We start from the raw sequence: 26,113 nt of genomic DNA on the forward strand, positions 1-26,113 counted from the left end.
GTCCTTTTACTGAGATGCATAAGCGTCTACACGCACCCAACATGAGCCAAAATGGAGCTACTGCCCGGCAACTGCATAGCTCTTGTTGTAATTTCATTTTTGGCGCATGTCCGATACATCCGAAAAATAATTTTTTTCGGACGTGCCTATTAGACACGTGCCAGTTGGCATTATTGCCTGGTTACCGCATGAGACTTTACCGTTAGGTCAATGGCTGGAGGTAAGGTCTCAGACCCAAAATGGAACTGGAGTATTGTGTTCAGTTCTGGAGGCCGTATCTTGCTAAGGATGTAAAAAGAATTGAAGCGGTGCAAAGAAAAGCTACGAGAATGGTACGGGATTTGCGTTACAAGACGTATGAGGAGAGACTTGTTGATCTGAACATGTATACCCTGGAGGAAAGGAGAAACAGGGATGATATGATACAGATGTTCAAATATCTGAAAGGTATTAATCCGCAAACAAACCTTTTCCGTAGGTGGGAAGGCGGTAGAACTAGAGGGCACGATACGAGATTGAATGGGGGCAGACTCAAGAAAAATGTCAGGAAGTATTTTTTCACGGAGAGAGTGGTGGATACTTGGAATGCTCTACCGCGGGAGGTGGTGGAGAGGAAAACGGTAACGGAATTCAAACATGCGTGGGATAAACATAAAGGAATCCTGTTCCGAGGGGATGGATCCTCAGAAGCTTAGCTGAGATTAAGTGGCAGAGCCGGTGATGGGAGGCGGGGCTGGTGGTTGGGAGGCAGGGATAGTGCTGGGCAGACTTATACAGTCTGTGCCCTGAAAATGACAGATACAAATCAAGGTAAGGTATACACAAAAAGTAGCACATATAAGTACATAAGTAATGCCATACTGGGAAAAGACCAAGGGTCCATCGAGCCCAGCATCCTGTCCACGACAGCGGCCAATCCAGGCCAAGGGCACCTGGCAAGCTTCCCAAACGTACAAACATTCTATACATGTTATTCCTGGAATTTTGGATTTTTCCAAGTCCGTTTAGTAGCGGTTTATGGACTTGTCCTTTAGGAAACCGGCCAACCCCTTTTTAAACTCTGCTAAGCTAACTGCCTTCACCACTTTCTCTGGCAACCCGAATTCCAGAGTTTAATTACACGTTGGGTGAAGAAAAAGTTTCTCCGATTTGTTTTAAATTTACTACACTGTAGTTTCATCGCATGCCCCCTAGTCCTAGTATTTTTGGAAAGCGTGAACAGACGCTTCACATCCACCTGTTCCACTCCACTCATTATTTTATATACCTCTATCATGTCTCCCCTCAGCCGTCTCTTCTCCAAGCTGTATAGCCCTAGCCTCCTTAGTCTTTCTTCATAGGGAAGTCGTCCCATCCCCGCTATCATTTTAGTCGCCCTTCGCTGCACCTTTTCCAATTCTACTATATCTTTCTTGAGATGCGGCGACCAGAATTGAACACAATACTCAAGGTGCGGTCGCACCATGGAGCGATACAACGGCATTATAACATCCTCACACCTGTTTTCCATACCTTTCCTAATAATACCCAACATTCTATTTGCTTTCTTAGCCGCAGCAGCACACTGAGCAGAAGGTTTCAGCGTGTTATCGATGACGACACCCAGATCCCTTTCTTGGTCCGTAACTCCTAACGTGGAACCTTGCATGACGTAGCTATAATTCGGGTTCTTTTTTCCCACATGCATCACCTTGCACTTGCTCACATTAAACATCATCTGCCATTTAGCCGCCCAGTCTCCCAGTCTCGTAAGGTCCTCTTGTAAATTTTCACAATCCTGTCATGATTTAACGACTTTGAATATCTTTATGTCATCAGCACATATGAGTTTATCTTGTTGGGCAGACTGGATGGACCATGCAGGTCTTTTTCTGCCGTCATCTACTATGTTACTATGTAAATGGGAGCCATTCAACCCCCCCCCCCCCAAAACCCACTGTACCCACATGTAGGTGCCCCCCTTCATCCCTAAGGGCTATGGTAGTGGTGTACAGTTGTGGATAGTGGGTTTTGGGGAGATTTCGGGGGCTCAGCACACAAGTTAAGGGAGCTATGCACCTGGGATCAATTTGTGAAGTCAACTGCAGTGCCCCCTAGGGTGGTCGGTTGGTGTCCTGTCATGTGAGGAGGACCAGTGCACTACAAATGCTGGCCCCTCCCACGACCAAGTGGCTTGGATTTGGCCGGGTCTGAGATGGCCGGCCTCGGTTTCTATTAGGGGGGAAAACCGAAGCTGGCCATCTCAACATTTATGTCGAGATTTGACTGGCCCCAACCGTATTATCAAAATAAAAGATGGCTGGCCATCTTTTTCGAAAATACAGTTGGCTCCGCCCCTTCCCAGGGCCGGCCCCGGAGATGGCCAGCCCTGTTTGAAAATGCCCCTCCACGTGCATCATTTAATATAATAATTTGCTAAGTGAACGTTCTAAAGTGTCACACTGGGATCGTAACCCCCTGCTGACATCACTAGCCAGCAGTAGAACCCTGCTTTACTGACAGCAGGGGGTTACGATCCCAGTGAGAGACGCGCGTTGAAGAACAGCGGGAGCGGGCAGAGACGTCCCTACGCGCATGTCCCCCCCCCCTCCAAAATCGCCAACCCCCCTCTGCTACCCTCCCCTCCCCCCTCTTCCCGGGGTCCCGGTGGCAGCAGTGAAGAGCCTCACGAGTCTGCTGCCTTCCCTTCTCTTTGCTCTCAGCTCTGACTCTGGTCCCGCCCTTGCGGAAACAGGAAATGAGGGCGGGATCAGAGTCAGAGCTGAGAGCAAAGAGAAGGGAAGGCAGCAGACTCGCAAGGCTCTTCACTGCTGCCGCCAGGACCCCGGTAAGAGGGGGGTTGGTGATTTTGCAGGGGGCGACGTGCATGTAGGGGGATGGGTGGAGCCAGTGTCGGGGAGGGGAGGGCCGCAGGAGGAGGCATCGCAAGGACATGTCTGTGAGACAGAGGAGGGGGGGACTGGAACTCGGGAGGGACAGAGGGAAGGAGAGAGAGGGAGGGCCTGGAAATCGGAAGGGAAGAAAGGGGGCCGTGGGACTTGGAGGGGACAGAGGGAGAGAGCGAGGGAGGGAGGGATAACCTTGCTAGCGCCTGTTTCAGTTCATACCGAAACGGGCCTTTTTTACTATTATTATAAAAAAGCCGATAATTATCCTGCACACCAGTGGTCACAAAAATATAAAAAAAGAACGACTGTATGTAATGAAATACATAAAGAATCCTAACCAAGCACCTTAAAAAGACACCAATACTAAAGGCGGCAAAAAGTACACTACAGAGACCTGCTATAACAGCTGATGCAAAAAAAGACACAGTATTCACAGAATGTTATTTAAAATTATGGATCCACACATCCCTCTCTCACCATATAAGCTTGTCCAATAGAGAAAAGTAGATAGACTCACCTCAACCGCTAAAGACGCACAAAAAGCCATTGAGAAAACTGACAAATATTGGCACACCTTTGTAAAAGGGACCCTCAGTTTGTGTCTTTTAAATATTTATGACATTATTTATTATTTTAATTTTGCTTGTTTTATTTGATTAACAGTTATTGGCCCAACGCAGCCTCTGTAGGCAAAACGTGACCATTCAGGCAGAGTGGGGTCTTTTTACTTTACTAAGGTGCGCTGAAAAATGGCTTGCAGTAGTGTGTGCGCGAGCCGAACCATATTTCAGCGTGCTGTAAAAAAGTTCTTTTTAAAATTTTTGCCAAAAATGGACGTGCAGCAAAATCAGAATTGCCGCGCGTTCATTTTGTGTCTGTGACCTTACCACCAGCCATTGACCTAGCGGTAAAGTCTCATGCAGTAATTGGGCGGTAATGACCTGTTCGTGTCCAATTTGCACATCCGAAAATAAAAATTATTTTTCAGATGTGTGTACCAGATGCGCACCAAACATGAAATTACCAAAACAGCCACGTGGTAATCAGGCAATAACTCCATTTTGGCGCACTTTGGGCACGCATAGACGCTTATGCGGCTTAGTGAAAGGACCCCCTGTATTTCTTGGGGCAATAAAAGTATTATATAATCTTCGATCTTTATGGGTCTTTTTCTAAAGCTTAGCTTGAGTTATCTGCAGCAGGGTCCATAGGAATAATATGGGCCCTGCTGCAGATAACTCGAGCTAATCTTTAGTAAAAGACTCCCTTCATTTGGTTGTCTGTTATTTCCTCTGCTATCTTTAGCACTGGAGATCTCTGCCTTCATGTGGCCCACTCACATATCAAATTGAATCAGACCAAGTACCAGTCCCTGAGGCACTCCACCATTCTCTGTTGTCTGTCAATCAACCAGTTTCCTATCCATTTCACCACCTTAGGTCCTAACTTCAGCCCTTTCAGCTTATTAAGGGGTCCTTTTACAAAGACGTGCTGAAAAATGGCCTGCGGTAGTGTAGGCACGGGTTTTGGGCGCACGCAGAAAATTTTTCAGAGCACCTGTAAAAAAAGCCCTCTTTTTTTTTTTTCACGAAAATAGACGTGCAGCAAAATCAAAATTGCTGCACGTTCATTTTGGGTCTCTGACCTTACCGCCAGCCATAGACCTAGCAGTAAAGAATTTGGGCTGTAAGGACCTACGCGTCTCAGATACCACTTGGCGCGCATCTGAAAATAAAAATTATTTTTCAGACGCGCGTAGCATACGCATACCAAAAATGAAATTACTGCAAGAGCCACACAGTAGTTGGGCAGTAAGCCCATTTTGGCATGTGTTGGGCGCGCGTAGGCACCTACGCGGCTTAGTAAAAGGGGCCCTAAGTTCTCTGGTCACCCAATGAAAAAAATTTAATCGGATTTATTTGGCACAATTTTCCTTCGGTAAAACCAAGTTGCCTTAGATCTTGCAACCTTGTTGGCTTCTAGAAAGTGTGTAACATAGACCCTCAGAGAGTACAGAATAAAGTGTTCACAAACTAAAAATAGAAATATATATATTTCTCCGAGGACAAGCAGGCTGCTTGTTCTCACGACTGGGTTGACGTCCACGGCAGCCCCCACCAACCGGAACAAAACTTCGCGGGCGGTCCCGCACGCAGGGCACGCCCACCGCGCATGTGCGGCCGTCTTCCCACCCGTGCGCGACAGTTTTTATCGATTCCACGCTGGAGAGAGACGTGTTATCGTCTCTCTCTCTGTCAGCCCCGGAAACCGGATCGCGGCCTAGCCGTGAGTTTTTCTCTATTTGTACGCGTTCGCGCTTCTTTCTTTTCTTCTGTTAAAAAAAAAGTTTGTCCCCTCGTCGTCTTTAGCCGCGGGGGCGCCTCGTTGCGGCCTTGTGGCCGCGCGGTCATTTTCTTTTTTCGGGTGTGCTTTTCACCGCCACCATCGACGACTTTGACTTCACCGACGCGATTTTTCCGTCGATGTCCTCGAAGGTCCTAAGCGGATTCAAGAAGTGTGGTCGGTGTGGCCGGCAGATCTCGCAAACCGATACTCACGCTTGGTGCCACCAGTGCCTTGGGCCGGAGCATAATACCAAGACGTGCACCTTGTGTCTCGGCTTGTGGAAGCGGACACAGGTGGCGAGGCAAGTTCTTCGGGACCGTTTTTTTGGAACTTGCGCCGGCCCCTCGACGTCGACGGCATCGGTGTCGACGGCCGGATCTTCGGTACCGGTACCGATGTCGACGAAATCGACACCGACGATGGCACCGACCCCAGGAGTACAGGTACCGTTGGCTCGCCGGCCTACCAGCGACGGCGGGGGTGAGCGGCCGCGCGGGCAATTGGCCCCGGCCACTCCCTCTACCCAGGGCCATCGGGACCGAACCCTGTCAGACCCGATCCCTCGAGGCCGGGGGAGTTCTACCTCCTCTTCATCTCTGCCACCGAGCGCCGATGACGGGCACCGAAAGAAAACTAAAAAGCACCGTCATCGGTCGCCCACGGCGCACAGGACTACCAGCTCCGGCGCCTCCGGAGATGATTCGACGCCGAAGAAGCGGCAGTGCCGAGAGGAGCGTTCCCCCTCGGTTGAAGAGGTGTCGCTGCGTCAGTCTATGGGTGCTTCGGTACCGTCTCCTGGACCCGAGCAGCTTCCAGCACCGAAACCCACACCGGTCCCCCTGCCTTTCCCGACAGCGGGCCTTGACGAGTGCCTCCGAGCCATCCTTCCAGGGATTCTGGAAGGGCTGATGCGCCAGGCTTTGCCGGCACCGGGGGTGCTTGCGCACCCGGCGCCGTTGATGGAGGCACCGGTGTGTTCTAGCCCGATGCCGAGGCCTCCGACACAGACGCCGCTTGCGGCACCGGTGTTGACCGCTACGCAGGTGGAATCCCCGTCGATGTCGATGGAGGGAGCTTCATCCCCGCCGGCGCGGGAGTCCACCGCTCAATGCCATCATCGAGGACATGGTTCCTCGCAGTCGAGCCGGGCCCGGTTCAGGTCTGAGCTGCAAGAGCTCATCTCCGACACCGAGGAAGAGGCCTCGTGGGGGGAGGAGGAGGACCCCAGATATTTCTCCTCAGAGGAGTCTGAGGGCCTTCCTTCCGACCCCACTCCTTCACCGCAGAGGAAGCTCTCGCCCCCTGAGAGCCTCTCCTTTGCCTCCTTCGTCAGGGACATGTCTATTTGCATTCCCTTCCCCGTGGTCTCTGTGGATGAGCCGAGGGCTGAGATGCTTGAGGTCCTCTACTATCCATCACCACCTAGAGAGTCTTCCACGGTGCCGTTGCACAATGTCCTCAAAGAGACACTGCTTCGGAACTGGCTGAAGCCCTTATCTAACCCCACCATCCCCAAGAAAGCGGAGTCCCAATACAGGATCCACTCTGACCCAGAGTTGATGCGGCCCCAATTGCCTCATGACTCGGCGGTCGAGGACTCTGCTCTCAAGAGGGCACGGAGTTCGAGGGACACCACCTCGGCGCCCCCAGGGCGGGAGTCTCGCACTCTGGACTCGTTTGGGAGGAAGACCTACCAATCTTCCATGCTCGTGACCCGCATCCAGTCATACCAGCTCTACATGAGCATTCACATGCGGAACAATGTGAAGCAACTGGCGGACCTAGTCGACAAGCACCCTCCGGAGCAGTCCAGGCCCTTTCAGGAGGTGGTCAGGCAGCTGAAGGCGTGCAAAAATTTCCTGTCCAGGGGTATCTATGACACCTGTGATGTGGCATCTCGAGCTGCGGCCCAAGGTATAGTGATGCGCAGACTCTCCTGGCTGTGTGCCTCTGACCTGGACAACCGCACCCAGCAACGACTGGCGGATGTCCCTTGCCGGGGGGATAACATCTTTGGCGAGAAGGTCGAGCAGTTGGTGGGCCAACTACACCAGCGGGAAACCACTCTCGACAAGCTCTCTCACCGGGCGCCTTCAGCATCCACCTCAGCAGGTGGACATTTTTCCCGGGCCAGGCAGGCTGCGCCCTATGCCTACAACAAACGTAGGTACACCCAGCTGGCCCGAAGGCCTCCTCAGGCACAGGGACAGTCCCAGTGCGCTCGTTCCCGTCAACAGCGTGCGCCTAAGCAGCCCCCTGCGCCTCCATAGCAAAAGCCGGGGACGGGCTTTTGACTGGATCCATGGGAACATAGCCGCCATCAAAGTGTCCGTACCGGACGACCTGCCGGTCAGGGGGAGGTTGAAAGTTTTTCACCAAAGGTGGCCTCTGATAACCTCCGACCAGTGGGTTCTCCAAATAGTGCGGTGCGGATACACCCTGAATTTGACCTCCACTCCTCCAAATTGCCCACCGGGAGCCCAATCCTTCAGCTCCCATCACAGGCAGGTACTTGCAGAGGAACTCTCCGCCCTTCTCAGCGCCAATGCGGTCGAGCCCGTGCCACCCGGGCAGGAAGGGCAGGGATTCTATTCCAGGTACTTCCTTGTGGAAAAGAAAACAGGGGGGGATGCGCCCCATCCTTGACCTGAGAGGCCTGAACAAATACCTGGTCAAAGAGAAGTTCAGGATGCTTTCCTTGGGCACCCTTCTACCAATGGTTCAGAAAGACAATTGGCTATGTTCCCTGGATTTAAAGGACGCTTTTACTCACATCCCGATACTGCCAGCTCACAGACAGTATCTCCGATTCCGTCTGGGGACACAGCACTTTCAGTATTGTGTGCTGCCCTTTGGGCTCGCCTCGGCACCACGGGTATTCACGAAGTGTCTCGTGGTGGTTGCAGCATATCTACGCAAGCTGGGAGTGCATGTGTTCCCGTATCTCGACGATTGGCTGGTCAAGAGCACCTCAGAGGCAGGAGCTCTTCGGTCCATGCAGTGTACTATCCACCTTCTGGAGCTGCTGAGGTTTGTGATAAATTACCCGAAGTCCCATCTCCAGCCAGTCCAATCTCTGGAATTCATAGGAGCGCTGCTGAATTCTCAGACAGCTCAGGCCTTCCTTCCAGAAGCAAGGGCACAGAACCTTCTATCCCTTGCCTCTCAGACCAGAGAGTCTCAGCAGATCACAGCTCGGCAGATGTTGAGACTCCTGGGTCATATGGCCTCCACGGTTCATGTGACTCCCATGGCTCGCCTTCACATGAGACCTGCTCAATGAACCCTAGCTTCCCAGTGGTGTCAAGCTACCGGGAATCTAGAGGATGTCATCCGTCTGCCCATCAGTTGCCGCAATTCACTGCACTGGTGGACCATTCGGACCAATTTGACCCTGGGACGTCCATTCCAAATTCCGCAGCCCACGAAGTTGCTGACGACAGATGCATCTCGCCTGGGGTGGGGAGCTCATGTCGATGGACTCCACACCCAGGGTCTGTGGTCCCTCCAGGAACAAGATCTTCAGATCAACCTCCTGGAGCTCCGAGCGGTCTGGAACGCGCTGAAGGCCTTCAGAGATCGGCTGTCCTACCAAATCATCCAAATTCGGACAGACAATCAGGTTGCAATGTATTACATCAACAAGCAGGGGGGCACCGTATCTCGCCCCCTGTGTCAGGAAGCCGTCGGGATGTGGCATTGGGCTGGCCAGTTCGGCATGCTTCTCCAAGCCACATACCTGGCAGGCATAAACAACAGTCTGGCCGACAGACTGAGCAGAGTCATGCAACTGCACGAGTGGTCGCTCCATTCCAGAGTGGTACGCAAGATCTTCCGAGAGTGGGGCACTCCCTCGGTGGACCTTTTCGCCTCTCAGACCAACCACAAGCTGCCTCTGTTCTGTTCCAGACTACAGGCACACGGCAGACTAGTGTCGGATGCCTTTCTCCTTCATTGGGGGACCGGCCTCCTGTATGCTTATCCTCCCATACCTTTGGTGGGGAAGACCTTACTGAAGCTCAAGCAAGACCGCAGCACCATTATTCTGTTAGCGCCTTTTTGGCCCCATCAGATCTGGTTCCCTCTACTTCTGGAGTTGTCTTGCGAAGAACTGTGGAGATTGAAGTGTTTTCCGACTCTCATTTCGCAGAACGACGGAGCGCTTCTGCACCCCAACCTTCAGTCTCTGGCTCTCACGGCCTGGATGTTGAGGGCGTAGACTTTGCTTCGTTGGGTCTGTCTGAGGGTGTCTCCTGCGTCTTGCTTGCCTCTAGAAAGTATTCCACTAAAAAGAGTTACTTTTTCAAGTGGAGGAGATTTGTCGTCTGGTGTGAGAGTAAGGCCCTGGAACCTCGTTCTTGCCCTGCACAGAACCTGCTTGAATACCTTCTGCACTTATCAGAGTCTGGTCTCAAGACCAACTCAGTAAGGAATCACCTTAGTGCGATTAGTGCTTACCATCATCGTGTAGAGGGTAAAGCCATCTCTGGAGAGCCTTTAGTAGTTCGATTCATGAGAGGCTTGCTTTTGTCAAGGCCCCCTGTCAAGCCTCCTGCAGTGTCATGGGATCTCAACGTCGTCCTCACCCAGCTGATGAAACCTCCTTTTGAGCCACTGAATTCCTGCCATCTGAAGACCTGGAAGGTCATTTTCTTGGTGGCAGTTACTTCAGCTCGTAGAGTCAGTGAGCTTCAAGCCTTGGTAGCTCATGCTCCTTATACCAAATTTCATCATAACAGAGTAGTCCTTTGCACTCACCCTAAGTTCCTGCCAAAGGTGGTGTCAGAGTTCCATCTTAACCAGTCAATTGTCTTGCCAACATTCTTTCCCAGGCCACATACCCGCCCTGCTGAACGTCAGTTGCACACATTGGACTGCAAGCGAGCGTTGGCCTTCTATCTGGAGCGGACACAGCCCCACAGACAGTCCGCCCAATTGTTTATTTCTTTCGACCCCAATAGGAAAGGGGTCGCTGTCTGCAAACGCACCATCTCCAATTGGCTAGCAGATTGCATTTCCTTCACTTACGCCCAGGCTAGGCTGGCTCTTGAGGGTCATGTCACGGCTCATAGTGTTAGAGCCATGGCAGCGTCAGTGGCCCACTTGAAGTCAGCCACTATTGAAGAGATTTGCAAGGCTGCGACGTGGTCATCTGTCCACACATTCACATCACATTACTGCCTCCAGCAGGATACCCGACACGACAGTCGGTTCGGGCAGTTGGTGCTGCAGAATCTGTTTGGGGTTTGAATCCAACTCCACCCTCCAGGACCCGATTTTATTCTGTTCAGGCTGCACTCTCAGTTAGTTGTTCTTCGTAGGTCAATTTCTGTTATACCCTCGCCGTTGCGAGGTTCAATTGACCTGGGTTCTTGTTTTGAGTGAACCTGAGAGCTAGGGATACCCCAGTCGTGAGAACAAGCAGCCTGCTTGTCCTCGGAGAAAGCGAATGATACATACCTGTAGCAGGTGTTCTCCGAGGACAGCAGGCTGATTGTTCTCACCTACCCTCCCTCCTCCCCTTTGGAGTTGCGTTTTTACTCATTCCTTTGCTTGTCATTCAACTGAGCGGGAACGGTCGCGCACGGGCGGGAAGACGGCCGCGCATGCGCGGTGGGCGTGCCCTGCGTGTGGGACCGCCCATGAAGTTTTGTTCCGGTTGGTGGGGGCTGCCGTGGACGTCAGCCCAGTCGTGAGAACAATCAGCCTGCTGTCCTCGGAGAACACCTGCTACAGGTATGTATCATTCGCTGTATGTATGTGTGTATATATATATATATATATATATATACACACACACAAATTACACTAATTCCCCAAGAGGCCAGATTCTACATGAAGTACAACATAAGAGAAAAAGGAGATGCAGCTCCTCCTGCACTGTGCAAAATATTTACTGATGTAGATCCCCAAAACTGACATTCAAATCATTAAATTGAAAGTACTATTTTTCTACCTTGGTTGTCTGGCCATTTTTTTCTTTTTTAATCTTTTTATTGAAAGTTTTAGACATTAACAATTGTCAGTTAAAAGACATAAAAAGAGTCAGTAAACAAAGTACGATAACAAGTTCTGATAATATCAATATGAACTGGTCATTTCACTGTGTTTCTTTCTGTGAAATATGTGCGGAGGGATTATGAGAGATATAGGCACATTTGAATGACTGCTTTTATGATTATACTAGTAAAAAAGCCCCGTTTCTGATGCAAATGAAACGGGGGCTAGCAATATTTTCTTCTGTGTGCATGTGGGAGTGTGTGTGTCCCTGCCCTCTGGCCTCTCTCCGCTCCCCCCTCTGAGTCCTTCACTGTTACAGAGCCAGCGATTTGATTTCGTGCTCTGCTGTTTTCCTTCACTGACTGTGTTACAGAGAGGGCGGGGCAGACACTCATAGGGAAACCGGATATCTCGCCCCCTTCACACTTCCGGCTGGAGGCTTCATAGAACGTTGGTGTTGCTTTTTATATAGAGAGATAGGGTAAATAGATTATTGAATGTTATTGCAATACTCATCCAGTAGGACCCAAGTTTTTAGAGTATTTGAAACATTATGGTGCCTTAGTGCCGCAGCTGCTTCATATTTTCTGATTGAGCATAGTAGGTTCCACCATTCATATAAGTTCAGATGTGTATTGTAATTCCAGTGTTGAACAATTAAATGCCAGCATTATGTTAAAAAGCTTCTGGTATTTATCTGAGATTTGCAGGTCCGGTGTTGAAGATCTTAATGATAGGATTTTATAGGAGATAGGAACAGTATTGACCATTGGGTTAATAGTCATGATTCTTTCCCATATGTTTTCCAGTAAAGTTTGTAGGTTTGTGCATTGAAATAACATTTGAGGTAAAGATCCTGTTTCTGAATAACATGACCAACATGATTTGGAAAAAGAGTCTTTCAATTTTTTTGATAATTTTGTAGGAGTCCAGTACATTTTGTATAGGATAAAAAAGGAAGATTGAGTGATAGCTGCTGAGAGAGAAGGTCTTATAGTTATTGACCAGAGATTTTACCAATTGATGTTATTTGTTTTTCATTCAAAGTTATTTTCTAGTTTCTTTGCAAGAGGAGTATATGTGTGTGTGTGTATATATATATATATATAGAGAGAGAGAGAGGGAGAGGGAGAGAGAACTTCGTTTAGTGATTCCCGAGCAGCAAATGAGAGGAAGCACATAGAAATTGAATGGGCTTCCTCTCATTTGCCGCACCGAGAATCAGTATCATGGCTTTGTAAAAGAAACGCATAGTTAGTGTGTTTATTCTATTCATGAGAGTATCTGTGGGTCTAGGTGTGTGTGTGCTTGTGGGAATCTTCGTGTCTGTATGTATATGTATGTGTGTAAATATCTCTATGTATCTAAGTATGTATACCTGTATGGTATGTGCATCTTTGTTGGCTCTGTGTGTTTGACCAGGAGAGTAGAGAGGATGGGAGAGGCAATTTCTTAACTGGTATACTTAATTATATCAGTGTTTCTAACCTGTAGAAGCTGGAATTGCTTTCTCATGGAAATGCATTGGGCCATTTTATGGGGGAGATTTAGGGGGTCTTTTACTAAAGCTTAGCTCGAGTTATCTGCAGCAAGGAATAGGATGGGCCCTGCTGCAGATAACTCAAGCTAAGCTCTAGTAAAAGACTTCATTAGTTCTTTTGGTCTATTCTGGCCCACTGTTGAACTTGATGCATCTTTCCTAGCCCCTCCCTCCCCCCAAACACACACACTGGATTAGGCCCCATTGTGTTAAATTATTATATAATGAATATAAAGTGAAATGCTCATGATACATTCATTTTACTGGTTTCTATTTTCTAAAACAGATGCAGTAGACAATCACAGGTCCTTCATTGAAAAACATGGACTCGGTGGTAAACGGGAACTCCAGGCTGAAGAGAATACAAAATTGGGTAATAAAAATTAAAAATATATTTTATGACTATTAACAGTAAATTTGATTGACAATTTAATGGTTTTCAAATTCTGTTCTCAAGTCTTTCAGACTGATATAGTTTTCAGAATAATTAAAATATGCATATTAAATTGGTTCTTTCATGCAATGTAGGTTATACTTATGTGTTGTGAACATTCTAAACGTATAGGACCTAATTCTATATATGTGGCCTAAAAATTGGTACTGAAGGAAAACATGCTTAGGCATATTCTGTAAATTGTGCCCTTAAGTTAGGCGCAGTTTATAGAATACGTCTAAATCCATCCATGTGACTAGAATTCAGGTGTAGCCATTTATGCCAATGAAAACCTGGTGTAAATGCCCAAACCTAACTTTAGGCACAGAGCGGGTTATTATATAACACTACATGTAAGTATTTGGAATTTATTCAATGTTATAGAATATGCTTAGCGAGTAGTGCATGTAAATTCTAATTATTGCCCATTAGTGCTGATAATTGCTTGTTAGCATTCAGTTATCAGCACTGATTGGCTCATTATCAAATTAAGTTACATGCATAAATCATAATGTGCCCAGATTTGCACGGGTAACTCAAGACGCTTTATCTAGAATCCGGGGGATTACCTTTTTGAGTTATCTATGATAACTTTGGACAACCATTACATTAATCTTCCTTTTGTCTTATGTATTAATGCTATGCTATGCTTCCTTTGCCATGCAACAAATAGTGTAGAAATAATCACCAAGGTATAGTTACAAGTGAAAAAGCTATCACTAGATGTTCTTTGTCCAATTCTGGAAGCTATACCTCAAAGCCATAGAGATAATTAGAGACAGTCCAAAGAAATACAACCAAAATGTCATAGGATCTGTACAAATGATCCTATGAAATAAACAGGGCCAGCTTAAGTGGGGAGCCAGTGATGCCCTGGCATAAGGCATCCAAGTCTAAAGACATCAAAATCCTACCTCAGCAGCAGGATCTTGTTGTTTCTCTCCACTGCTCTGCTCATCCAAGAATGTCAGAAGGAGTTTTAAAACAGCCCTGGTGCAGGAAGCTAACAGCAGCTTTGGAGTAGCAGAGGGAAGCAACAAGTTGTGCTACTGGGTTCAGCATTTTCAGGGGACTGAGGATGAGATAGGAATTTGGGCTGATGATGAAGCTGGATTTGTTATTATTAAGAACATAAAAATAACTGTGCTGGATAAGAATAATGGTCCATCTAGCCCAGTATCCTGCTTCCAACAGTGGCCAATCCAGGTCACAAGTACCTGGTAGAAACCCAAAGAGTAGCGACATTCCATGCTACCAATTCCAGGGCAAGCAGTTGCTCCCTCCATGTCTTATCTCAATAGCAGACTAAGGACTTTTCCTCTAGGAATTTCTCCAAGCCTTTTTTTAAACCCAGATGCACTAACCACTGTTACCACTTCCTCCGGTAAGTTCCAGATCTTAACTGTTCTTTGAGTGAAAAAATATTTCCTCGTATTTGTTTTTCCATGTAATTTCCATGAATTTTCTCCTATTTATTTTCCATGGAATTTCATTGGTCTTTGTACTTTATGAAAAAGTGAAAATTGATTCAATTTTACTCGTTCTACACCACTCAGGATTTTGTAGACCTTAATCATATCCCCCCTCAGCCATCTCTTTTCCAAGCTTAAGAGTCCTAACCTCTTTAGCCTTTCCTCATATGAGAGGAGTTCCATCCCCTTTATCATTTGGTCACTCTTCTTTGAACCTTTTCTAATTCTGCTATATCTTTTTTGAGATATGGTGACCAGAATTGAAAGTAATACCCAAGGTGAGATCACACCATGGAGCAATACAGAGGCATTATAATATTCTTGGTGTTTTTCACCATCCCTTTCCTAATAATTCCTATCATCCTTTTTGCTTTTTTGGCCGCCATCACACACTGGGCAGAAGACTTCAGCGTATTGTCTACAATGACACCTAGATCTTTTTCTTGGGTGCTGACTTCTAAGATGAACCCTATCATCACGTAACTATGATTTTCCAAGAGCTACTGAGCAGTGATGAGACCAAATATCTTCTGTAACAGACTGGCTAAAGTATTAAAGAGGGTTTTAAACTAAATTTTCTGGAGACAGGTGAGAAAAGCCCCCAAGCCATTAATAACCCTCAGAAAGGTAAGACATCAAATACCTTTTTAGAAAAGGGAAAAAAAGAGTAAAATCTGGAGAACCTTCCCGTAGTATGGGAAACACATTTCTAGAGCTAGAGGCTACAGTGATAGAAGCCAACTTGGATTTAGTGGTGGTCACGGAGATGTAGTTCATGGAGAATCATGACTGGGATATAGTTATCATTTTAAACTAGAAATGGGGGGAAGGCCGACAGTTGCTCAAAAGCGCATGGTTCAGGAAAAGGTATCTTGCAAAGCATCATGCAAATAAGAACAACAAACATACTCTGAAATGTCTATATGCAAATGCTAGGAGTCTAAGAAATAAGATGGGAGAGTTGGAATATATTGCACTAAACGAAAAATTGGATATAATAGGCATTACTGAGACCTGGTGGAAGGAGGATAACCAGTGGGACACTGTCATACCGGGGTACAAAGTATATCGTAGTGATAGGGTGGACCAGACTGGTGGAGGGGTAGCATTCTATATTAACGAGAGCCTTGACTCAGATAGATTACAAATTCAGCAGGACACAAATCACACCTTTGAATCATTGTGGGTTGAAATTCCATTTATAAAAGGGAAAAAAACGGTGATAGGAGTGTACTACTGTCCACCTCGCCAGGATGAGCAGGTAGACACAGAAATGATAAAAGAAATCAGAGACGCGAACAAAATGGGCAATGTGATAATAATGGGTGACTTCAATTATCCAAATATAGACTGGGTAAATGTAACATCTGGACACGCTACAGAGATACAATTCCTTGATGAAATCAAGGACAGCTTTATGGAGCAACTGGTGCAGGAGCCGACGAGAGAAGGAAAAATTCTAGACTTGGTCCTTAGTGGAGCGCATGATCTGGTGAGGGACGTTATGGTACTGGGGCCACTTGATAACAGTGACCATAATATGATCAGTTTTGATATCGACCTTGAAGTAACTGTACACAGAAAGTCAAATACGTTAGCGTTTAACTTTAAAAAAAGGAGACAAGATAAAATGAGAAGAACGGTAAAAAAAAAACTTAGGGGGGGCAACTGAGAGAGTAAAAACTGTACAACAGGCGTGGACGCTGTTCAAAAATACCATCCTGGAGGCCCAGGCCATACATATTCCGCGAATTAGAAAAGAAAGCCGGCCTGGTTGAAAAGTGAGGTGAAGGAAGCTATAAGGGCTAAAAGAAACGCCTTCAGAAAATGGAAGAAGGAACCGTCTGAAAATAACAAGAAGCAGCATAAGGAGTGTCAAAGCAAATGCAAGGCGCAGATAAAGAAGGCCAAGAGGGATTACGAAAAAAAGATAGCATTAGAGGCAAAAAAACATAGTAAAAAAATTTTTTCGGTATATTAAAAGCAGGAAGCCGGCAAAAGAATCGGTTGGGCCGCTGGATGACCGAGGGGTAAAAGGGGCGATCAAGGAAGACAAAGACGTAGCGGAGAGACTGAATGAATTCTTTGCTTCGGTCTTCACCGAGGAAGATTTGGGTGGGATACCGGTGTCGGAAATGGTATTTCAAGCGGACGAGTCGGAGAAACTTACTGACTTCACGGTAAACCTGGAGGATGTAATGGGGCAGTTCGGCAAACTGAAAAGTAGCAAATCTCCTGGACCGGATGGTATTCATCCTAGAGTACTGATAGAACTGAAAAATGAGCTTGCGGAGCTACTGCTAGTGATATGCAACTTATCCTTAAAATTGAGCATGGTACCAGAAGATTGGAGGGTGGCCAACGTAACGCCCATTTTTAAAAAAGGCTCCAGGGGAGATCCGGGAAATTATAGACCGGTGAGTCTGACGTCGGTGCTGGGGAAAATGGTAGAGGCTATTATTAAAAACAAAATTACAGAGCACATCCGAGGACATGGATTACTGAGACCGAGTCAGCACGGCTTTTGTGTGGGGAAATCTTGCCTGACCAATTTACTTCAATTCTTTGAAGGAGTAAACAAACATGTGGACAAAGGGGAGCCGGTTGATATTGTGTATCTGGATTTTCAAAAGGCGTTTGACAAGGTACCTCATGAAAGGCTACAGAGGAAATTGGAGGGTCATGGGATAGGAGGAAATGTCCTATTGTGGATTAAAAACTGGTTGAAGGATAGGAAACAGAGAGTGGGGTTAAATGGGCAGTATTCACAATGGAGAAGGGTAGTTAGTGGGGTTCCTCAGGGGTCTGTGCTAGGACCGCTGCTTTTTAATATATTTATAAATGATTTAGAGATGGGAGTAACTAGCGAGGTAATTAAATTTGCTGATGACACAAAGTTATTCAAAGTCGTTAACTCGCGACAGGATTGTGAAAAATTACAAGAGGACCTTACGAGACTGGGAGACTGGGCGGCTAAATGGCAGATGACGTTTAATGTGAGCAGTGCAAGGTGATGCATGTAGGAAAAAAGAACCCGAATTATAGCTACGTCATGCAAGGTTTCCACGTTAGGAGTTACGGACCAAGAAAGGGATCTGGGTGTCGTCGTCGACACACGCTGAAACCTTCTGCTCAGTGTGCTGCTGCGGCTAGGAAAGCGAATAGAATGTTGGGTATTATTAGGAAAGGTATGGAAAACAGGTGTGAGGATGTTATAATGCCGTTGTATCGCTCCATGGTGCGACCGCACCTTGAGTATTGTGTTCAATTCTGGTCGCCGCATCTCAAGAAAGATATAGTAGAATTGGAAAAGGTGCAGCGAAGGGCGACTAAAATGATAGCGGGGATGGGACGACTTCCCTATGAAGAAAGACTAAGGAGGCTAGGGCTATTCAGCTTGGAGAAGAGACAGCTGAGGGGAGACATGATAGAGGTATATAAAATAATGAATGGAATGGAACAGGTGGATGTGAAGCGTCTGTTCACGCTTTCCAAAAATACTAGGACTAGGGGGCATGCGATGAAACTACAGTGTAGTAAATTTAAAACAAATCGGAGAAAATATTTCTTCACCCAACGTGTAATTAAACTCTGGAATTCATTGCCGGAAAATGTGGTGAAGGCGGTTAGCTTAGCAGAGTTTAAAAAGGGGTTGGACGGTTTCCTAAAGGACAAGTCCATAAACCGCTACTAAACGGACTTGGAAAAATCCCAAATCCCAGGAATAACATGTATAGAATATTTGTACGTTTGGGAAGCTTGCCAGGTGCCCTTGGCCTGGATTGGCCGCTGTCGTGGACAAGATGCTGGGCTCGATGGACCCTTGGTCTTTTCCCAATGTGGCATTACTTATGTACTTATGTACTTATACCTGGCTATAATCTATTCAGGAAGGACAGGGTAGGAAAAAAGGGTGGAGTGGCATTATATGTATTTATTTATTTATTTATTTATTTATTGGGATTTATTGACTGCCTTTATGAAGAGATTCACCCAAGGCTGTGTACAGTAGGTACAGTTTAACATCAAACTTACAATTTTGTTAACAGCATAACAATAGTAAAATGTGCAAGTATAAACATAAATACAATGAAAGAGGAAAACCTGAAAACAGCAAATTGAAACCTAATAATAAAACTACCATGAAACAGGATCAAAAAATATACACATTTAACAGCACTGAAAATTCAAATAACAGAGATATAATATGATGTAAATATAATAGTGATGGAAAATCTAATAAGCACACAATTAGAACATTCAAATAAAATTGCTATGATACTAATGCTTACCATATAGCTGAGGGATCAAATGCCGATATGCAGATGGGAACAAGGTGTGTGGTCAGTTGGGATAAATAAGTGGGTGGCTAAACTAAAGTCAGGTTCTTTATACAGTTAATTAAGATATACGGAACTGGTCTAAGTTACAGTATGTGTAGCAAGCTAGTCCAGGTGCAGAATGGGTGTATAGTCACACCCTATGTAATAAAGGGAGAAGAGTCAGGCTTTTACCTGCTTCCTGAAGTAGAGGTAGCCTGGAGTTATACGTAGCCCCTCTGGGAGTAAATTCCAGAGGGTGGGGGCTACTCCTGAGAAGCTTTGCTGATGGGTATCACAGCGTACAATTTCTTTTGATGAGGGGACAGATAATGATAATCCTTGAGAGGATCTTAGAGGTCTCAAAGGTTTGTAGAGAGCTACCTTATTCTTTAAGTACTCTGGCCAATTTTGTCTGAAGGCCTTGAAAATCAAACAGAGAGTTTTAAATTTAGCCCTGTAAGGTGCTGGTAGCCAGTGTAGTTTTTGCAGGAAGGTTGTGATGTGGTCACGCCATTTGCAGCCTTCTATCAGTCATGCTGAAGCATTCTGAATTAGTTGGAGCTGATACTAACTCTTTTTGGTTTGACCAGTATACAGGGCATTACATTAGTCTAGTCATGATATTAGCATGGCATGGACCACTGTGGTCATACTCATCTTTCCAATATTTTGTAGCTGCCATAGGTGATAGAGACCATTTTTAAAGGTTGTGTGAATTTGCGGGATCAGAGTGAATGATGAGCCTAGCAGTATCCCAAGATTCCTGACCTGTGATTTTAGGGGGAGTTCATACTTCCCATAAGGTATTCTGAAATCAGGTATTTGTCCACTTGTGTTAGGTACCCAAAGAATCTCTGTTTTGCTTAGGTTCAGGCAGAGTTTGTTCTTGTTTACCCATTCCTGAGTTGTGGTTAGGTAGGCTAACATATTCTTATAAATTAATGCAAACCTATGAGTTAAAATATTAAAATTATAAAATGATCGGGTCTGGTTGGCTGGTGCTGGGTTCAGGTTTGAAGCTGAACCCGCGGTAGTGTGACAGGGAGTCAGGTAGGGCTGAAGCTAATGAGCTGCTTACTATCGGTGGATACGGATGCAGTGTGAGGAAATTGGCCCCTTTCAAGTGTGGAGCTGTGGCAGCAGGATCTCCAGGATAGAGATGTGATTGCAGGTGCAAGGGAAGGGAGAGTCCTGAGCCCTTCTGTGTTCATACCTGCAAATGATGTCACCGCGTTGGAGCGGTGGTGATGTCATTTGTTGTGCGCATTTGGGGAGGGGGTAGGTCCAAGGCCTTCCCAGAGCCTCCGGAGCCATTTTGGAGTGTCAGGGTGAGCTAGGTTTGTTGGGCCATAAGTGGAGAGGTCTCGAAGATTGAAGGGAAATTTTGGGGCTCTCGAGGAGTCTGGTAGCAGTTTTGCAGTGCACACATGCACATCAGTGGTGGCCAAGCAGTGAGCATGAGCCTGATACTGACTCATGGCAAAGCCATACGTTGGTGCGTGCTGGCTCAAAATTAAAGAATAAAATGTTTCCGAAAATGGAAAAAAGTATGTGGAGAAAGTAAATTCATGTAATGTTTCCTGTGAAATTTGGGAAGGTTTTATTAATGTAGACAAATATCACAATTTAGTGTATTTGGCTGTGTAGATCTTGTGGCTCAGGGCTGGGACTTGTAAAAGTTCTAAGTAGGGCTGTTCATTGATTAAAAATCTTAATCGCAAGATAGATTGGGCTCAAATTTTTTAATTACGCAATTAATTGTTTGATCCAAGTGTAAAAAAGTTGAAATAAATGTAGCATGTATATATAGTTGTTTACATTTTTTAAAATCCTAAACCAATAACTTTGATTCCAGTTTCCTTAAAAGAACATAATTCCTTCAAGCATGTGAAAGGCAATAAGGTTGTGCATATAGACGTGCGCCAATTAAGCACCAAAAGTGGCTTGAATATATATAGTTTTGGATTTAGCTGGCATCTTTCTCAGTAATAGCTGTAGGTGAGCAACATTCAGGTACACTAGGCGAGTCATCCATCTGACATTCAGAATGCCCCTCTTCGCCTGCAAAAAGGTGATAGAAATAAATTTGCAATGGTCCAAAGAGAACCGCTGCTCTACTGGAGTGTTCACCTGGCCAGTACTGAATAAGACCACTTCACCTGCACTCGCAAGACTCATGCTATAAAGTCCAGGACACCCAACCAATATGGGCCAAGGACCACACACACTGCCAGCATACCACACACATATTACACTTCACACATTCAGAATCTAATTTTGTGCTTGTGGAAATGGAAGGTTAAGTGACTTGCCCAAGATCACAGGGACCAGCAGCAAGATCTGAACCTGGCTTTGGTGGTTGTCAGCCCAGTACTGTAACTACTAAGCTACTTCTCCATAAAGCTGCAGAACTTCCTGTTACAGAGAGAGGCTTGGGGCCGGGTGAGACACAGCATGCTTTCTCTGCAGTGGTCAAGGCCGAGGGCCATGAGGAGCAGGGAGAAGGAGCACGCAGAGGAGAGGGGCTGCCAGAGTAGGGCACTTAAGTTGAAGCACCAAGCTATAGAATTGCCACCATAGACTACACAAATGAATGATCGATTAAGCCAGTTGTTTAGACAAAGCTGTTGACTGGCAGTCTCAGGAAGCAGAGATGATCTACATTTGTCAATAATAAATCCTGCTTTGGAGAATAAACATTCACGTGGAACTGTGGTTGCTGGAGTACAAAGATAACGTCTTGCCAATTTTGAGAGAGCTGGGTACTTGGTGCAGCTTCGCCAGTTGAAGTAGGCTCTGCTTTATAAAGTTCCAATTCACCATCAGGTTGTTCCTTATTTTTATCATCAGAGCTAGGTGGCAGATTGAATTTCATCTTCTGTGGGGGGCTTTTCTTGGGAGATGGAAATAAAGGTCCAGGGCTTGAAGTTTCCACAACAAGCAATAGTTTGATGGAAAGCCAAGTATCTTCACGTTCTGCATGAGTAAGAAATGTCAACTTCTTGAACTGCATATCCAAAGTACATGCTATGGACAAAAACTTAGCATTGAAATGTCTTCTTAAAGTGAATTATGTATGCAGGATCATCATCAGATATAGTAAATTCACACTTCAAATGGCAAATTTTAGGCAGAACAACTGAATAGGCTACATATTTCTCTCCACAAAGGTGTTCTGTGGCAAATTTGCATGGTTCAAGAACTTTACTAAGTTTTTCAATCTTCTCCCATTCTGACTTTGTTAAGAGTGCAGGTGAGTTTTTATGCTCTGCAAAAATTAACATTACTGGCTCCTTGTGTTTCAGCAGTTATTCCAGCATGTCAAAGTTAATGTTCCATCGTGTTGGCAGATCTTGGATCAGCTGCTGTTCAGGCACTTCTTTTAATCGCTGTTGTTTATGAAACTCTGAAGTGTTGGCAGAACTGTGGGGCCCTTTTACTAAGTCACGTGGAGGGGCATAATCGAGCAGGGGCGGCCATCTATAAGGGTGGCCATCTCTAATGACGGCCATCTTTCGTTTAAATAATATGGTCGGGGCCGGCCAAATCTCAACATTTGGCCCACCCTTAGAGATCGCAGGTGTTAGAGATGGCCACCATTGTTTGTCGCCAATAATGGAAACTAATGGCGGCTATCTCAAACCTGGACAAATCCAAGCCATTTGGTCGTGGGAGGAGCCAGCATTTGTAGTGCACTGGTCCCCCTCACATGTCAGAACACCAACCGGGCACCCTAGGGGGCACTGTAGTGGACATCACAAATTGCTGTCAGCTGCATAGCTCCCTTACCTTGGGTGCTGAGCCCCCCCCAAATCCCCCCCCCCCCAAAACCCACTACCCACAACTGTACACCACTACCATAGTCCTTAAGGATCAAGGGGGGCACCTCATGTGGGAGGTTTTGGGGGGGTTGGAGGGCCCCACTTACCACCACAAGTGTAACAGGTAGGGGAGATGGGCCTGGGTCCGCCTGCCTGAAGTGCACTGCACCCACTAAAAACTGCTCCAGGGATCTGCATACTGCTGTCATGGAGCTGGGTATGACATTTGAGGCTGGCATAGAGGCTGGCAAAAAAATGTATTCACATTTTTTTTTTTTGGGTGGGAGGGGATTGATGACCACTGGGGGAGTAAGGGGAGGTGATCCCCGATTCCCTCCGGTGGTCATCTGGTCAATTCGGGCAGCTTTTCAAGGCTTGGACGTGAGCAAAAAGGGACCAAGTAAAGTCGGCCAAATGCTCGTCAGGGCCGGCCTTCTTTTTTCCATTATCGGTCAAGGCCGGCCATCTCTTAACCACGCCCCTGTCCCGCCTTTGGTACACTGCCGACACTCCCCCTTGAACTTTGGCCGGCCCTGCAACAGAAAGCAGTTGAAGCCGACCAAAATCGGCTTTCGATTATACCGATTTGGCCAGCATTAGGAGAAGGCTGGCCATCTCCCGATTTGTGTCAAAAATAAGCAGGATAAGCACCTACTTGTGCCCAACACGTGCCAAATTGGAGTTACCGCCCAATTACCGCGTAGCCCTTGTGGTAATTTCAATTTTGGCACGCGTCCGCTACGTGCAACTGAAAAATATTTTTATTTTCTGATGCATGATAGCTACGCACGTCAAGTGGAATTTGATGCACGTAGACTATTACCGCCCAGTTATCACGAGACCTTGCCACTAGGTCAATGGCTTGCAGTAAGGACTCAGACCTAAAATGGACGCGTGGCAATTTTCAATTTGCCGCACGTCCATTTTCGGCAAAGCTTTTAAAAAGGCATTTTTTGTAGGTGCGCTAAAAAATAATTCTGCGCGCACCCAAAACATGCATCTAGACTACCGCAGGCCATTTTTCAGCGCACCTTAGTAAAAGGACCCCTGTGTATGAAGTGATGTACTATCTTTCGACATTTGCAAAGAGCCACATCAATTCCAGCCTTTTGTATAGAAGCATTTACACAGAGCTGTAGTACACGTGCCATACAAAGAATGTGCTCGTAGGGCAGTGTCATGACCACCCCCCCCAGACTTACCTTATTTTGGGGGGTCATCTTCTGTACTGGCTTCTGTTTCTTCTGTCTGTCCTTTCTGAGCTAGCTCTGTCTCTCTGTGCTGGCTGCTTCCAGCAACATGGCTCTAATTGCTTCACTATACTGCACCTGTGTGTGTTGCCTGACAGAGGGTTAGCTCTGTCTCTCTGTGCTGGCTGTTTCCAGCAGCATGACTCTAATTGCTTCACTATACGGCAGCTGTGTGGGTTAAGCCTCTCTGGGTTTCAGTGTGCTGGCTGCCTGTGTCTGGGAGTTGTGACATCATCAGGCAGGGCCTTGATAAGGAAGTGGTGTTCTTCCCTTCAGGGCCTTTGCAACATTTATTTGCGTATTGCTTTAGGTCCAGGTTAGTGTTAGTGCAGTGTGCACTTTTGACTTGTGTTTAGCTTCCCTGCTTTTCCCTTGTGGCTCCCCTGCTTTCCCTTCTGGTGCTTTGGGAGCATTTCTGTGTTTGGTGCTTTGGAAGCACTTCTGGTAGTTTGGTGCTTAGGAGCACCTTGGTTAGTTTAGTGTTGTAGAGCACTACTGTAGCTTGGTGCTTAGTAGCACCTGTGTTAGTTTTTGTGTTTAGGTTCCCTGCATTCTCTTTGTGACTCCACTGTTGTCCCCTGGTTAGTTTAGTGCTGTGGAGCACTGCTGTAGCCTGGTGCTTAGAAGCACCTGTGTTAGTTTGTGTGTTTAGGTTCCCTGCTCTTTCCCTGTGGCTCCCCTACTTACCCTAGTGGTGTTATTAGTAGCACTTCTGTTAGTATAGGGCTTTGGAAGTCCTTTTGTTAGTTTAGTGCTTAGGAGCACTTTTGTTGGTTTCTGTTGGGAGCACCCCTGTTAGTTCAGTACCTAGGAGCTCTCCTGTTTCAATCTTGCTCTAGTATCCTGGTCCTGGTGTTATCCTGTATCCAGTAAGTCCTGCCGGCCACTTGAAAGAGGCTCAACTCCTGGGGGGTCAGTGGCTAAGTGCAGGTGAAGCTGTGCGGACCAGTCCGGTGTGCTCCAGTCCAGTGTGTTCCAGTTGTTCCAGTCCAGTGCGGACCAGTCCGGTGTGTTCCGGTCCAGTGTATTCCAGTCGTTCCAGTCCAGTGCGGACCAGTCCGGTGTCCTCCAGTCCAGGGGGTTCCAGTCCATGTGTTCCGGCTCGCTGGGCGGTGCCTGCAGTCCTTGCCCGTGCCGGTGTAGTAGCCCAGTGTTGGTTGGTGGGTTTTGCCTGCTGCTGTCATTTCTCGTCAGCAGCCCAAGGGCTCACGTTTGCTCCAGAGCCCGTCCCCGCAGGCTCTGAACCTGAGAACCTGATAGGCAGAAGAGAAGCTGCTTTAACCATATTTCTAGCATTGTCAGTCCCAAAAGTAGTACTTGTATCCCAAAGATGTCATTCATCAAGTACATATTTGACATAGAGGGGCATAATCGAACGCGAACGCCCATCTCCATGGTCGTCTATGTCCGAACACGGTATATGAAGAGGCGGGACAGACCGTATTATCGAAAAAGATGGACGCCCATCTTTCGTTTCGAAAATACGGTTTGGACGGACCAAATGCCATGGATTTGGTCCCTTCTGAGATGGGCGGGTTTTTTTTTTTTTTTTGCGATAAAGGAAACTAAAAACGCCCAGCTCAGAAACGTCCCAATCCAAGCCATTTGGTCGTGGGAGGGACAAATGTACAACACTACCTTAGCTCTTAGGGGTGAAGGGGGCAACTACATGTGGGTACAGTGGGTTTTAGAGGCCTCCCATTTACCACCACAAGTGTTATGGGTGGGGGGGGGGGGGATGGGCCTGGGTCTGCCTGCCTGAAGTGCACTGCAGTACCCACTAAACGTGCTCCAGGGACAGGACTTGTTTCTGGTGTATAACCTTGGCACAGCAGTTGACACCTGAAGACTAATCTAGCTGAAAACGTCCTTTATTTGAATAAGCACCTTTACTCACAGTTAACTGCAGATCAGAGGCTGTGCCCCACTGGCAACAAGTCTCGCTGGTACTGAGATTAGCAGTAGGTCCGAGCTGGCAGAATGGTGTACAATGCCCTCTTTCAGCAACATTCAAGGTAAGAACTAAGTGCTGTAACGTGGC

The 26,113-nt window shown here is 46.7% G+C and overlaps 1 protein-coding gene across 3 annotated transcripts in view; it reads left to right on the forward strand.

Moving 5' to 3' along the window:
- GAL (galanin and GMAP prepropeptide) overlaps positions 1-26,113 on the forward strand; it is a 137,557-nt gene that overhangs the window by 44,764 nt on the left and 66,680 nt on the right. For all 3 annotated transcript variants that reach the window (XM_030199526.1, XM_030199528.1, XM_030199527.1), the window contains exon 4: positions 13,061-13,147. In XM_030199526.1, the coding sequence (XP_030055386.1) occupies positions 13,061-13,147 (87 nt within the window). The remainder of the gene's footprint in view (positions 1-13,060; positions 13,148-26,113) is intronic.

This window comes from Microcaecilia unicolor, chromosome 4 (genome assembly GCF_901765095.1).
Source record: "Microcaecilia unicolor chromosome 4, aMicUni1.1, whole genome shotgun sequence".
Lineage (NCBI taxonomy): Eukaryota > Metazoa > Chordata > Amphibia > Gymnophiona > Siphonopidae > Microcaecilia > Microcaecilia unicolor.